Genomic DNA, 16,374 nt, shown 5'->3' with positions numbered 1-16,374 from the left:
ATCCCTGAACCTTCGCCATTGGTTCTTTTCTTTTCTTTTTTTTTTTTTTTTTGGACTTTTTTCAAGACAGGGTTTCTCTGTAGCTTTTGGTTCCTGTCCTGGAACTAGTTCTTGTAGACCAGGCTGGCCTCGAACTCACAGAGATCCGCCTGCCTCTGCCTCCCAAGTGCTGGAATTAAAGGCGTGCGCCACCACCACCCGGCTCAGAGAGGTTTATCAGAGTGCACAAACCTTTCAAAACCTAATATGAAAAAAAAGAGAATTTTCTAGAATTTGTTACAAGGTACCTGATTCAGTATACTACAAACTTAAATGAAAGACACTGAAACAATACAAAACATGGAATACGTTGGTGGTTTGTATCAAAGAGGATTTTTTATCATCTTGGTGATGTTAATCTGTTGTTTTTTTAATTTATTTATCTATTTTTTGTGTTTTACAGACCAAGTCCAGTTCCCCCTCCCTCCCTTTCTCCTGCACCCAACCTCCTCTCCTTTTTGCCTCCCTCCCCCATCCACTCTTCAGAGGGGGTAAATAAGGCCTCCCTTGGAGAGTCAACAAAGTCTGGCATAACAAATTGTGGCAGACCAAGGCTCTCCCCCATCAACAAGGTTGAGCAAGGTATTTTGCCATAGGGGGTAGACTCCAAAGAGGCAGTAATCTGTTGTTCTTTCCTATGAAAACTTGAGGTTTTTTGGAGAGCCAGAGCCCAATTCTTTGTTCTAACACTATACATAGATGACTATTTTCTGAGTGCTAAGGATTTAAAGGTGACATGCTAGCACATCTGTGATGGAGTGAGCGGTGTGAATGACAACTCTCAGCAGGCAAAAGTTGGAAGTGCACCCGACTGCTCCTTTTGAGCACATCTCAAAGTAAACTGAGGTTTTAAAAGAGCATTGCAAACTTTTTCAAGTGCACCCTATAACTTTATTTGTAATATTTCAAAATGCAAGGTTTTTCTTTCTGGAATTCAAAATAAATGTAATACTGTCACAATAGATTTAGATAATACATAGAAATATGCACAAATATCATACTGAAACACATATCTATATATTGTCAACAGCAGAAACTTACCTAATTCACAGATCTTGTTAATTAATTTCACAGTTTTTTATGCTGATCATTTACATGGCAAAAGGTTTTAAAAGAAAAGTACCCTGGCTAAAGATTTTATTAATTCGGTGATCACCAAAACTAAGAATTTATAATCTAAGTAATGGGGAACTCTTTAGGTGAAATTTTAAAATGTTAGTCTTGAAATAGGTAAACCTTTTAAAATTATGCTTCACTGAAAATGCTACTTGCTGTAGGAGAGATAACGAATATAAAGAGGAATTGTTTGGCAAGAGCATGCAGTGAGTCCCTGCTCAAACACTGATATTTGACCTGTGACTCCATGCAGGAGGATGCTTCCAAAAGTTAAAGAACCTCCATGAAATGATGGAGAAGTGGGAGCCAGTGCCAAAGCACCAAGGCCATCAGAATGGATGAGCATGAGCTAAGGAGCAGAGGGAAGCCTGGGCAGAGAAGTGTCGAAAGTGCTTAGTCACATCAGAATTGCATCTGTGTACTGAAACTGCTTAGTCATCAAAGACTCTCTGGCAAGGTTATTTCTCAGTAAAGAGGAAGAAGCATTCTGAAAGAATTAGGAATCTTGATTAAAAGAGGACCGGAATAAATCATCTTTTATTTCAGTTTGAGACAGTATACCTCTTATCTAGTATGTGTGAGAAGCTGGGTTCAGTCCCCATACCACCACCAAACACAAACACACACTCCACTACTCTGTCATGTAATTCATTTTGTTTATAAAGGCAAATAACACAAGGACAGTGTTGGGGAGTCATATCTGATGACCCACTAGGTGGCCAGTGTGCATGGGACATGGGATGGGGAGGAAATGGGGAATGCAGCCCTGGGGGTTATATAGTAGTTTGCTTAAAAAGCTCCTGTCCTTGAATTAGCTCTGAATTATAGGACTACACTCAGACTGTGTCCGTGGGCTACCTTCATATTCAGTTAACATTCTCCTACCTTTCTGCATATGTGTTTTCAGGCTTGTTGTGCCCTGAATGAGAGAGGTAGGTAGAAGGACTATCATTAAGAAAGTCTGAGAGGAGTCAAGGTTGATAAAGAAAAACAGAGGTGGAACTGGAGATAAGAATGTCATTACTAGAGCCTTGGCCATAGATGGCATGAGACAGTCGGCCAATAAATAACAAAACAGAGCTCCCCCTCTTTCCTTCCCTGTTTACCGTTGCATTCTACGCCCTCCTTTTTGAGAGGTATTGCTTGTTTGCTTTCCTTTCTTCTTTTTTTTTTTGTTTTTAATTTTTCTAATCCATTTTTTTTTCCTGATGGAGTTTTTCTTTCTTTTAGATAGGGTCTCACAGGATGAGCACAGAGTCACCATGCAGAGAAAGATGACCTTGAATTTCCTATCTCTCTGGCTCCACTTCCCCTCCTCACTGCTGCAGTTTCTAGAAGAGGCTTACAATATCATGCCAACTTCACTATCATGCTGGAGAGGACCCAGCATTCCCTGTACTCTAGGTAAATATGGCCAATAAAGCAACAACCCAACCGTGCATTAATTGTTCATTGCAACATCTTATTATGAACCATAAAGAATGAATTATTCATTTCCTCTTGGAACTCATATTGATATAAAAACATTAAAATTCTGAAATGACAAAAAGACCACCAACTTACATTCTTAATCACAGAGAGGAGACCAATAGGAGCTAAAATTATTCTGTAAAACTTATAAACATTGGTGATAGCACTTTTTCAAATGTCAAGGATATAAGTAAGCCCTTTCAAAAGAGAAATGGTTTTTAATAGTTTGAAAGTTGCAGTATAAAGAAAGCATGGGAACTGGCTGTTCACCTCCTGGGCCTAAGTTTCCTGAGAGGCATGCTGCGAGGCAATGTCCTCGGAGACAGCCAAAACTTAACTTAATGTTGAAAATGTCTAGAAAAACAACAGAAAAGTGACATATCAGAAGACGCTTGTCCTAGATTCCAGGCAAAGAATTGAAAGGGAAGTAATATTTCTCTGTCATTCAAATACAAGTTACTTAAAGGCTAAGGAGTTCAAAAGCCAAGGAAAAAGAAATGAATGCAAAGGATTCTCTGATGGCTGAGTAGAGGCCCTGGAATTATAAATACATCAGCACTATTTTTAGCTATCTTTAAATATAGGAAATATTGGAAAGGTCTCTTTTAGCCATAGACACTATTTTACAGTTTAAGTAACAGTTCCTATTTTCCTGTTTAGGTGTAGCCCTAACAACGTGCCTGTGTTTTAGAAAATCTTGTAAAAATAATTGTCTGCTGTATTCTGTGACAAATGATATTTCTTGTTCTTCTTTTTGTTTTTGTTTATTTATTTATTTTTACATCCTGACCAATGTTCCCCCTCCCTCCTCTTCTCACAATCCTTCCCGCCACCTCCCCTCCACCCTGTCCCATCCTCTACTCCTCCACTGTGTATCTTCAGTTATAGGCAGGCCTCCCATGGATGTCAGCCAGCCACGGTATATCAAGTTGAAGTGAGACTAGACACCTCCTCTTCTACTGAGGCAGGAGAAGGCAGTTTGATAGTCGGAAAGAATCCCCCAAACAGGCAACATAGTAGGAGACAGCCTCTGCTCCCACTATTAGGAGTCCGACAAAAAGACCAAATGACACAATTGTAACATATATGCAGAGGTCAGTCCCACACAGGCTCTGTAAACCCCTATGAGCCCAGGTTAGTTGATTCTGTGGACTTTCTTTTGGTGTCCTTGACCTCACTGACTTTTAGAATTCTTCCTCCCCCTCATCAACAGTACTCACCTTCCATCTTCCCCTCACCTGATTCTGTTCCCCTGCCGACCGCTTCATCCCGACCCCTCACCCATCTAACGGCATATCTGTTCTATTTCATCTTCTTGGTAAGAGTCACGTGACCTCACTTGTTACTTAGCTTCTCTGGGTCTGTAGATTGTAGCATGGTTATCCTTTACTTTATAGCTAATATCCTTTTATAAGTGAGTATATACCATGCTTGACTTGCTGGATCTGGGTAACCTCACTCATAATTATCTTTTCTCATTCCATTCATTTGTTTGGGTGCCTGTATAAAGTTCCCTGGTACACCAGCTTTTTAACATGCATAAAGACCTGTATTTGGTCCTAATGCCTTCAATGTAACCAACAGCTATGTACAATCACACACAGAAACCTAATCTAGAATTTAAGTTTTGTACAGAAAAGGCAGAGAACCAAAATTCAGGGGAAGGGGTATCTCAGTACATGCCTAGCACATCTGAAGGACAGCTAAAAAGTTACTATGCCTGAGCCCAGCTGGAGAGGGAGACTAGAAGACGACAAATGGGTGAAAGAGCAGCCATAGGACACAATCGTCACAACTTCAGGCTTCAAAGCAATGAGAAATTTGATGCAATTTTTCTCTAGCTGCTGCTACTGCAATAAATGAACTTTTACATTTACCAGTTAAGTATATATATAAGTAAAGATAAAGGGTAATTTCCACTTTGAGGCTAATAGGAACAAAGATACATATTTTAGTAAACCTAGTTCCATAGATACTGCTAAACATACTTACTAAAGAAAACAATTAAAGTAACTTGTAACCCATTAGAAGTTTCTGTTTCTGTTTTACTTTTATTTCTGTTCTATTTTCTGTTGCATATATATATATATATATATATGAAAGATTTTTTTTGCTTGCTGTGGTCATTACATTAGATAAAAACATATCATACACACCTATGAATACCCAATTTTTGACAAAGAAGCAAAAAATATCAAATGGAAAAAAGAAAGCATATTTAACAAATGGTGCTGGAATAACTGGATATTAACATGTAGAAGAATGAAAATAGACCCAGATCTATCACCATGCACAAAACTCAAGTCCAAATGAATCAAAGACATTAACATAAAGCCAGCCACACTGAACCTCATAGAAGAGAAAGTGGAAAGTACACTTGAACTCATTTGAACAGGAGACCACTTCCTAAATATAACCCCAGCAGCACAGACACTGAAAGAAACAATTAATAAATGGGACTTTCTGAAACTGAGATGCTTCTGTAAAGCAAAGGATACAGTCAACAAGACAAAACAGTAGCCTACAGACTGAGAAAAGATGTTTACCAACCCCACATCAGACAGAGGGATGATCTCTAAAATACACAAAGAAATCAAGAAATTTGTCATCAAAAGGACAAGTAATCCAGGAAGAAGAAGAAAAAAAAACCTAGAGAACTCTGAACAGAAGAATCTAAAATGCCTGAAACACACTTAGGGAAATGTTCAGCATTCTTTGCCATCAGAGAAATGCAAATCAAAACAACTCTGAGATCCCATCTTACACCTGTAAGAATGGCCAATGACAACTTATGCAGGATAGGATGTGGGGTGAAGGGAACACTCCTGCATTGCTAGTGGGAGTACAAACTGGTACAGCCATGTTGGATATTGGTATGGTAAATTTCTCAGAAAATTAGAAAACAACCTTCCTCAAGACCCAGCAATACCAGTTTTCGGTATATACCCAAAGAATGCTCAATCTTACCAAAAGGGCATATACTCAACTATGTTTATAGCAGTATTGTTTGTCATAGCCAGAACCTGGAAACAACCTAAACACCCCTCGACCAAAGAATGGGTAAGGAAAAAGTGGTATATTTACACCATGGAGCACTACAGAGCAGAAAAAAATAATGACATCTTGAGATTTGTAGGCAAATGGATAGATCTAAAAGACATCATATTAAGTGAGATAACCCAGACCCAGAAAAACAAACATCATATGTACTCATTTACAAGTGACTTTTTGACATAAAGCTTAGAAAACAAGCCTACAATTCACAATTCCAGAGAACTGAGACAATAATGAGAACCTTACGAGATACATACATGGATTTAATCTACATGGGAAGTAGAAAAAGACAAGATCTCCTGAGTAAATTGGGAGCATGGGGATGATAGGAGAGGGTAGAAGAAGGGAAAGGAGCAGAGAAAAATGTATAGCTCAATAAAAATCAATTTTAAAAGTTAAAAAAAGTTTAACTCTTATAACATCAACATTTATTTACTTCATTAAAATTAAACTTATACCTATTAGCACATAAACTACTCACAGGTCAGAAAACTTTCTAATTCCAACATTGACACCCATAAATCAAGTAATTCATGAGTAAGTAATATTAATAAAAGTCCTGGCTGAACTGTCCTCTTATGAAAACTTCAGTTTGAAGTATCTTAAGCACAAGAAAAAAAAATGTCTTTTTTTTGGAGGGGGGGGATTTTTCGAAACAGGGTTTCTTCGTAGCTTTTTGGTTCTTGTCCTGGAACTAGCTCTTGTAGACCAGGCTGGCCTCAAACTCACAGAGATCCGCCTGCCTCTGCCTCCCAAGTGCTGGGATTAAAGGCGTGCACCACCACCGCCGGCAGGAAAGAATGTCATAAGTGGAGAATTCCACATATCATCTCAAATGATGCATAATGATCAAAACTCAGGTATATAAAATACTGTATAAGATTTTCTACAGTCTATATGTGTAAAGTACACAGCAACCGTGAATTTCATTTAGACTGAGTTTCATTGCATGTAAACTCATTGTACATATGAAAACATTCCAAACTATTTTTAAGAACAAATTATGCAATGCTTAATCCTAGAAATCATAGAAAATCAACAATTTAATATCCCTATAAGACTCTTAGCAATAAGACCAAGTCGCCCAGTTACATTTTGGTAATGAAAGCTAGTGATTTCAATCAATGCATGCATGCAAGTTTAGTGGCCTATCAGTGTGTTGCCCTTGTCAAAAGCCTATTTCTGGTACGAAGAAACAAAAACATCTTGGTCACTAATTGATATTGAGTGCTCTTCTATGAGGTCATGTCTCAATGAAGTAGCCAGTGTTGAAAGTCAGGGACATCTTCCACACTGCCCAGTCAAAAAGGGGTAAAGAACTCACAAGGCAGTCAAAAATGAACACTTGTAATAGGAATCAACAAGAACATGGCAAGTCCTTTCTGTTCTTTCATCTCAAACCAGTCCTTCCAGTAAGAGGAAGACCAGCAGGCTGAAGAGAAGTGACAAGACTGAGCCTTTCAACACTGACTCTCCAGGCAAGCCATCTGAAATGCACCATTTCCTACTCAGTTTCTTCCTGAATCTCATCCTGCCCCCAATTATCTATCTGTCTCCTAATCTAATAAAGAGCAAATAATATGTTCTCTGTGAGTGTCAAAAGACAATAATCTGCATAGGGTTATGTGGAAACTGAAAATGTGCCTAGATAAGAATAAAAGAATATGAAGTAGCTAAAGATGCAATAATTGATAGTCTTCAAAAACGCAAGACCAGTGAAGGATCTGACATAGAGAACTTCTACTTTAATGAGAAGGACAGGAGTGTCCTTTAATGAGGAGACAGAATTGTTGGCTTTTTAGATTCCAGTATTGGGATTTACTTCTAGTTCTTGATGGATTCTCTCTGTGAAGCCATCGAGTACATGACACATCAAGAATAAAAGAAATGTCAACAAAGAGAAATCAAGGATAGGACATGAAGGACTTCTTGTAGGATATGAGAAAGAGCATTGCCTAGTGAAACACAGTTCAACTGAAATCACAGTGAGAACACTGATCAAACAGGACCACAAATGTATCATCCTGCCACTTGGCTCAGGAGCAGACTCCTTGTTCCAGCAGCCTTAGAAGTCTGTGTACAGACAAAGAAACTATAGGCAGCAGCATTTACTCAATTCCAGATGCTTGTAAGGCAGGAAGGATAAAAAGGCACCAGGTTAAGGTCATTTAGAAATCTTCACAGAGGAAATCTGAAATCAGGCACTAGGATATAACAGGTAGGCAGAAAATGGTTGTATTCTAAAACTTTGGAGAGCTTTAACAAACCTTCCATTAAGTGTTACATATCATAACAAGATAGGATGTCTTGTGCTATTAGAAACAAAATAAATCAATTTTAAATTTATGAATTAAAAAGGATCTACTTATATAGCATGATGTTTTGAAATAAGTTTACATTATGGAATAGTTATATTAAGCAAATTAATGAATAAATTATGTCACACCAATTTTGTATAAGAACAGTGAAACCCATGTTTTATTAGCACTGCAAAAATTCAACTTCTGATAGCACTGTTGTATCCTTTGGCTAAAATCTTCTAACCCCTCCTCCATTGTCTTCTCTGTTTTACTCCTCTCCATAGGAAGTCTGAGTTTTGTATCTGGGTTCCATATACAAATGTGGTCATGGTGAATTAGTCTTTCTTTGTCATATATATTTCACTTAGCATAAGACTGTCCAAGCACATCTGTAATTAGGCAATAACAATGAAATTCTGATAACCGCTCTTAAGAAACCTCATAGCTTATAATAAAGAATTTTTCTTTCCACACAGCTTTAAATATTTCAGCCAAAATTGTCTCCCTATTTCCCCCCATAGTCAGTCAATACAGCAGATAACTCAGAGAAAACATAATGAATTTGCATTATTTTAACTTACAGTATTAATTAATAAATAATGAACTCTATTATCATGACTTCTTTTCCTCAACAAGATGCAATATGAAGAGATCACTGTACATCTTTGTATCAATGTAGCAAGATACCGTTTATAAATTCAGACAGATTGCAAATGGAGGGAGAGTGGACAAAGCCAAAAGGAAGTCCCCTGTGAACTAATATTTGCACAGTCCACTGGTAATATCTGGGTTTTAACAAGAGTTCAGTATCACTATCTCTGCAGGGGAATCTTCAAAGAGCTCAACAATTCTGTTCTTTCACCAGTGTCTCCATAACACTGAACTGATATGGAGTTTGGTGTTTTGATTGCTGATGTACCTATGAATTACATATTCAATAGTCAATCTTTGCTTTCTCCATTTTTAAGAAATGAAGTGTTTTCTTTGTAGCCTTATTCTCTCCTGGGTGTTGTCTTTGGCTGTAAAAAAGTCTTACAAATTCTTAATCCTATCAACAATTAGTCTCTCTCTCTCTCCTTTCCTTCTTGAGATTGATGTTAGTTAGACTAATGAAAATAGTCCTTGTATTTAGACTCCGAGGCCTGCATCAGATGCCAATATGTTCATAAAAACATAAAACAACTATCTGTGAAGAATTTCTGTATTACACAAAGTCCAGCTTCTATTTGTATTTTATTTATTTTTATTTCTTATCATCATCATCATTGTTGTGTATGTATGTATGTAGAGGTGCCCTCATGCTATAGTGAACATGTGAATATCAGAAGACAAGCTTCAGGAACTAGTTCTTATCTTCAGCTTAGGGTAGTGTTTATTATTTCTGTTGGTATACAATGTAGTCCTGCCCTGCTGGCCAATGAGCCTCACTGACTTATGAGTGCTTAAAAATTCTTCTGTTTCCACCTTAAATTTAATTGTAGGACAGCTGATATTTTAGATGCATGTTATACTACATCTGACCTTTTTATATTGTCTAAACATCAATCTTAGATCACAAGATTTGCAAGAAAAATCCTTTTACCTGTTGAGCCATCCCATTAGCTCCAGCATATTCAACTCATCTAATAGTGCATATAGGGTTGAGTGTTAAAAATAACTCTTTATCTTAAAGAATACTCTTCTCACAGAGGAAATACAGAGAATCATCAGGTCATACTTCAAAAACTTGTACTCCACAAAATTGAAAATTTTAAAGGAAATGGACAATTTTCTGGATAAATATCACTTACCAAAATTAAATAAAGACCAGATAACCAAATTAAATAGATCTATAACTGCTAAGAAAATAGAAACTGTCATTAAAATCTCCCAACCCAAAAAAGAAAGAAAGAAAGAAAGAAAGAAAACAGGAGCAGATGGTTTCAGCTCAGAATTCTACAAGATTTTCAAAGAAGAACTAATACCAATAATTGTTCCACATAATAGAAACAGAAGAAATATTGCCAAACTCTTTTGATGAGGCTACAATTACCCTAATACTAAAACCACACAAATACATTACTAATAAGAGAATTACAGAACAATCTCAATAAAATACTAGCAAACTGAATATAACAGAAAAATTATCTATCATGACTAATTAGGCTTCATCCTAGAGATGCAGGGATGGGTCAACATACAAAATAATCCAATATATAAACAAACTGTAAATAAAACACATGATTATCTGATCAGATGCTCAAAAAAAAACTTTGACAAAATACAGCATCACTTCATGATAAACGTCAAGGAGAGAGTAGGGATACAAAAAACATACCTAAACATAATCAAGGCAATATATAACAAACTAACAGCCGACATCAAATGAAATGAAGAAAAACTCAAAGCAATGCTACTGAAACCAGGAACAAGACAAGGTTGTCTACTCTCTCCATATCTATTCAATATAGTACTTGAGGTTCTAATTAGAGCAATAAGACAACAAAAGGAGATCAAGGGGATACAAATCAAAAAAGAAGAAGTCAGACTATCACTATTGGATGATGATGTGATAGTTTACATAAGTAATCCCAAAAATTCTAGCAAGGAACTTCTACATTTCATAAACACCTTCAGTAATGTAGCAGGATACAAGATTTACTCAAAAAATTAGTAACCCTCCTTTATACAGATGATAAATGTGCTGAGAAAAACATGACTCTTCATAATAGCTACAAATAGCATAAAATATTTTGGAGTAACTCTAACCAAACAAGTGAAAGACCTATATGACAAAAACTTTAAGTCTTTGAAGAAGAAAATTAAACAAGACACCAGAAACTATAAAGATCTCCCATGCTGTTTGGTAGGTGAAATTAGAATAGTAAAAATGGCAATCTTACCAAAAGCAAACTATAGCTTCAATGCAATGCCCATCAAATCTGAGCAAAATTCTTCATAGAGCTCAAAAAGGAACATTCAACTTTATATGGAAAAGTAAAAAACCTAGGATAGCCAAAACAATCTTGTAAAATAAATTTCTGGAGGCATCATAATCCCTGACTTCAAACTACTACAGAACTACTGAAAACAATCTGATATTAGCATAAAACAGACAAGAGAACCAATGAAACAAAATTGAAGATTTGGATATCATTCTACACACCTATGAAAATATCAAATGCAAAAATAAAGCATATTCAACAAATGTTGCTGTCACAACTGGATATCAACATGAAAAAGAATGAAAATAGACCCATATCTATCAGCATGCACAAAACTCAAGTCCAATTGGATTAAAGACCTCAATATCAGTCTGAGCACACTGAACCTGATAGAAGAGAGCATTAAAAAGGCCCTGATGACCCTGTCTTGACTAGACCTAGATGCTAAAGACCTTAGTGAATGTTGAGAGAGCAGTTCAAAGAGTGTTGAGTTCTTATACTATTTCTTGGCACTACTGTTCAGGACACCATAGACTGAGCCTAAAATAGCAGGTATTTCTTGAATTTTAGTTTTATAAACTAGAAGTATGAAACAAGAATTTTACTAGGCTCACATTCTTATTGCAAGATCTGAGGAAATGATTTTTCTTCTTACTGCTAACATCTGGTGATTACAGTCCACTGTTGTTATCATGTGGCTTATAGAAACTTCCTAAAAACTTCTGCTATGGTGCCATTCGATCCTCTTTCTTTTCGTTCTGTATGTTACAGTTTCCCTTTTCTTTTGAGAAAAATCAGTCATACTAGATTTAGAGCTTCATAACCGCATTTCTTTAGTTACATATTTAAAGGGCGTTATTTGTAAATACCACATTTTAGGATTCTAGGTAGACAAACACTTGGGAGAACTAAAGCTGAGACAGTCAGTTGAGCTTGGCACTCTAGTCTCACTGCTCCAGTTGATCACCATGACTGGCTGTGCTTGTTGGTATATGAGTGGGAGAAATTCATTTCCACTAAGAAACCAAATAATATTTATTTCATAAAAAAAAAACTTCCTTTGAGGTCATACTCACTTTGATACTAGGACATCTGTTATATCTCAATTTTCTCTACAAAAGTTTCAGCGAAATCCCACTTTAAGCTTATATTTTCAACAAATAATAAATATGATCATAACAAAAAACAAGTAGTCTATGTAAAGTGACAACCAAATAATCATAGAAGTTGTGGATTATATAAACTAGAATCAAAAAAGTCTAGAGAGAAATTATATTCATGACCCTGTGAATAGACTCATCAAATTAATCAAATTATATGCATTTCATAATGAATTTGCTCATGTGGAATTTTATATATCTGTTTTAACAGTTGTGTAAGACTTTTCAGCTAAGATGAGGTTAATAAAAGGTTATGTTTCCTCTAGAACAAACATGCTTTGAAATACAGTTAAAAGTATAAACTTAAAACTAGCTTTAAAACATCTATATACAAGAATTTTTTAAATTATGTATTTCATTTTTTGAGATTATAATAAAATTACATTATTTCACCCTTCCCTTTTCTTTCTCCAGAAATACCCCTGAACTGCGACTTTCTCTTTTTCAAATTCCAGACTTCTTTTTTCACCAATGGTTTTATGCATACATATTTATATACATATAAAACATACATATGTTTGTATATATATATATCTTTGTATGTATATATAAAACATGTTTCGCCTGTGAAGAAAAGATTTCTGTCTATCGAATTTGAGTTCATACTTACAGTGCTAAATAACTAAGATCAAACAATTAGTATTTGATCTTTTGAATATTGTAAAATGGATTTATGTCAAATACAAACAAAATTAAATTATAGTTAGGCTTTTCCATCATGAAATATACATATATGTGTTTATATACATCTGACATATTTTACATTACAAAATGAAGGCTTTTGCCCTTTGAAATTATTAAAAATAAGTGACTTAGTCTTCGCATGACTTAGACTGAATCTAACCAATACCTAGTTCAGTGTCATACAGACAGCAGAGGGCATTGCTTTTGGTTGTAAAGCTGTAATATCTCTCTAGTTCATCTAGTAAACATAGAGATGCCAGCTAATGAAACAAGTACCAATAACTGTCCAGTGTTTCTGTAGTCCTTGGCACAGAAATGATAAGGATATGTTGGGTCATGAAAGGAAAGCACGAAAAATCACGGTGTGGTAGGCATGTAGCCCTTGAGAATATAACAGATATTGTAATTGTTTTCAATTTCACATTCTCAACATAAATGAATTGCATTACTGAACTAAACAAGTAGTTATTTTCCAGTGCTGATCTTGATATTAGATGTTATATCTGAAAGAGTTAACCACTGTTTCTTAATCTTTTCTTTATTAAGAGATGTTACAGAATTCAAGAGAAAATTGGATTCCATTTGGAATGTTTAATATTTTTTTTTTACCATGGAAGTGAGTAATTGAGAATAGTAGAGAAACAGAACACTTAAGAAAAATGAAAATGAATTTAAAATGGCTATATTTTTAAATTTAAAATAATGATATGTTTGCTTACTCCCAAAGAGAAATATTTAAACAGCAACAATTTAAATATTAGCTCAAGTGTTTAGTCAGTTTATCCCTTAACATGTCAGCAAAGGCCTTTTAGCTCTAGGTACCATCTTTGAAAAATGAATAAAGTTTTCATATTAGGTCTCTACTTAAAATTTTACAATTATATCTCTCATCAATAACAGTTGTCTTACTTTACCAATTGTGGTTTGACTTACAGTAGTTTTCTTTAAAATTTTGATATAATAGCTGCATATTGTAACATAGATACCATCTGTATACATAACTCATCCCACAATGGCCACACACACATCAGCTTCCACATATCCTGTGTATATTTACTCTGTATGATTCTCACAGCAGGACAATAAAAGAAGAATAATATAGAATAAATAGACTTGAGTATATCAAGGACAGCATCAATGTATTTATCAAAAATAGGTACTGATAAAATGAATGTAACTAAATTTAATTTTTCTTGGTCACATACTAACTTTTTTTTGGGGGGGTGGGACACTTTTTTCACAGAGCTGTCATACACAGTGTGACTGTTCTCAGAAGCAGGCATGGGAAACCAGACACCCAACTACAGAAGAAAGCGGGGGCTTAGCCTGATAGCTTTAATGTCTTTGAATCAAGTGCCTTTTCCAGAATAGGCCAAGGAAGACAAGTCCAGTTTGGTATTTAAGGCTTCAGTCAGCTCTCTGGCCAGCAGCTCATGCAGGGACATGCCGTCATGGGAGTACACCAAGTTCTTCCCAGTCCAGTCATAGCGCTTAGGGCCACTGGAGGGAGAAGATAACCAGATTTGCTTGTTTGGGGTCTGCTTGTTGATCACGTAGGTCCCTAGATCCCCGCCCAGTTTAATGGTTCGCACGCCGCCCCCAAAAGAGACGTCATAGTCCTCCAGGGTACAGGGCTTGTCTGCAAGGTCTTCAAAGAACTCTGCCAGGGCGTCCAGCGTCTCCTCTGCAAGTCTTTCATAAGCTGTCTCGTCTAGAGAGCTTGGATTGTTCAAAGTTCCCGAGTTCCTCAAATGCACCATGCGGACACTCTGCTTTTTGATGTTCAGAATCTTATTGAGGTAGTGGAGGTTCAAATTTGAGTGGCGGATGGCGGAGGCCAAGCTGATCGTGACCTGCAGGCCTCGGTGGCCGCACGCTCCGATAGGCTCCCTCCAGCACGGGATCCAGACGGAGACCAAGGCCCGGGACGCCGTCCGGGGCAGCAGGCCCGCGACTGCGCGCCGTCCGAGCGCCCACATACCGCCCTAACTTTTATATTTTAAACATTATTGCCTTTATTGTTTGAGATTATAATATAATTGATTTATCCCTTCCCTTGCTCCTTCAAAACCCTCTAATATACACCTCCTTCATAAATATAACACATAAAAACAAATTATTTAGATGTTATAATGCAATTGGTATGTATATTTTCAGGATTGACCATTTGGTATTAGATAATCAATTAATGAATGGTTCCAGGGAATGGTTTTTTCTCCTTCTCAACATTTCTTAGTTGTTAGTAGGTTTGAACTTTATGTATGTGTATGTATAAGCATGTGTTATATGATTTGTTTGTGTGTATGTGTGTATTTATGCATGATATGTCTTTGAATGTCTGTGTGTATATGTGCATATATGTGTGGGGGAGTATGTGTATGGTTTGTGTGCATGTATGTTTATTGTGTGTATGTATGTTTAGTGTATTTGTATTTCGGAGTGTGTATACTTGTGATGTGTTTGCATGAATGTATGTGTAGAGTAAGTGTATGTATATTGTGTGTATTTGGTGTATGTATATCTATGTGTGTGTATGTGGTATGTTTACCTGAATGTGTGTGATATGTCTGTGTGTCTTTGCATATGTAAATATGTGTGTGTTGTGTATTGTATATTAGTGTATATGTGGTTTATGAGTGTACTATGTGTGCATATATGTCTGTTTTGCACATCTGTAAATGTGTGTGTGTGTGTGTGTGTGTGTGTGTGCATATGAGTACTGGTACCCACAGAGGCTATAGGTACAGGAACTCTCTCAAAATGAGTACTGGGAAAAAGTTCAGTTCCTCTGCAGGAGAAGGAATTGAGCTAAACTCCTGACGAATCTTTCCCGCATCTTAGACTTTGAAATTTAACCTATACTTTTGCAATAAGAAGGGATTTGACAGACAAAAACTTGCCTTGATCCTAAATTCTTATCATTCTCTTTGAGAAATATACATTCATTTTTGTTCACAATAATGTCAAAACATGGTCTGGTTTACACCTTATTCTTAAAATAAAGGTGCAGTTCAGTCTGGTACAAAACACACCTTCCTTTTGTGTTGTGTGTAGAGATTTGGCAGTTCCCAACACACAGAAGCTCCTTCCAACAATGAATGTGTTGGCATAAACATAACTGTATGCATTCTTTATATTTCAAAGTAGGCCTTGTTTTAATCTCCAAACAGAAGTGAGCGGGGCTGGAGAGATGGCTCAGTGGTTAAGAGCATTGCCTGCTCTTCCAAAGGTCCTGAGTTCAATTCCCGGCAACCACATGGTGGCTCACAACCATCTGTAACGAGGTCTGGTGCCCTCTTCTGGCATGCAGACATACACACAGACAGAATATTGTATACATAATAAATAAATAAATAAATATTTAAAAAAAAAGAATTAAAACAAACAGAAGTGAGCTTGCCAGTCCCACAAGAGAGGTGAAGTTTCTAGGCATAGATACAATATTTCACTTTAAAAATTAATGACATCCTTCCAGAAGAGTTCACAGGCCTCTCTGGGATACTAAACATTTTTAATAGGCTTGAGGTTAAAGTAAAGAGGTCTAAAATTACATTTTTGCCATTTTTTGCCTATCCTAATTCAAGCATCTCCATCTCTTGTACTCCTCAGAAAAGTAGTTCTTCTCAG

The 16,374-nt window shown here is 36.4% G+C and overlaps 1 protein-coding gene across 1 annotated transcript; it reads right to left on the bottom strand.

Moving 5' to 3' along the window:
- Positions 1–14,096: 14,096 nt before the first annotated feature.
- On the bottom strand, positions 14,097–14,726 carry LOC126497082 (frataxin, mitochondrial-like). Its single transcript, XM_050134906.1, has one exon. The coding sequence runs from the start codon at positions 14,724–14,726 to the stop codon at positions 14,097–14,099; it is 630 nt and encodes a 209-aa protein (XP_049990863.1).
- Between the last annotated feature and the right edge of the window lie 1,648 nt (positions 14,727–16,374).

This window comes from Alexandromys fortis, unplaced genomic scaffold, assembly GCF_014885135.2.
Source record: "Alexandromys fortis isolate MF-2015 unplaced genomic scaffold, M_Fortis_MF-2015_v1.1 scaffold_25, whole genome shotgun sequence".
Lineage (NCBI taxonomy): Eukaryota > Metazoa > Chordata > Mammalia > Rodentia > Cricetidae > Alexandromys > Alexandromys fortis.
The sequence above is the reverse complement of the archived record's forward strand: the minus strand, read 5'-3'. Positions and strand labels throughout refer to the sequence as shown.

Bases quoted from the DNA above. Each gene is read 5' to 3' on its own strand.
- LOC126497082 (XM_050134906.1), bottom strand. From the start codon at position 14,726: ATGTGGGCGCTCGGACGGCGCGCAGTCGCGGGCCTGCTGCCCCGGACG.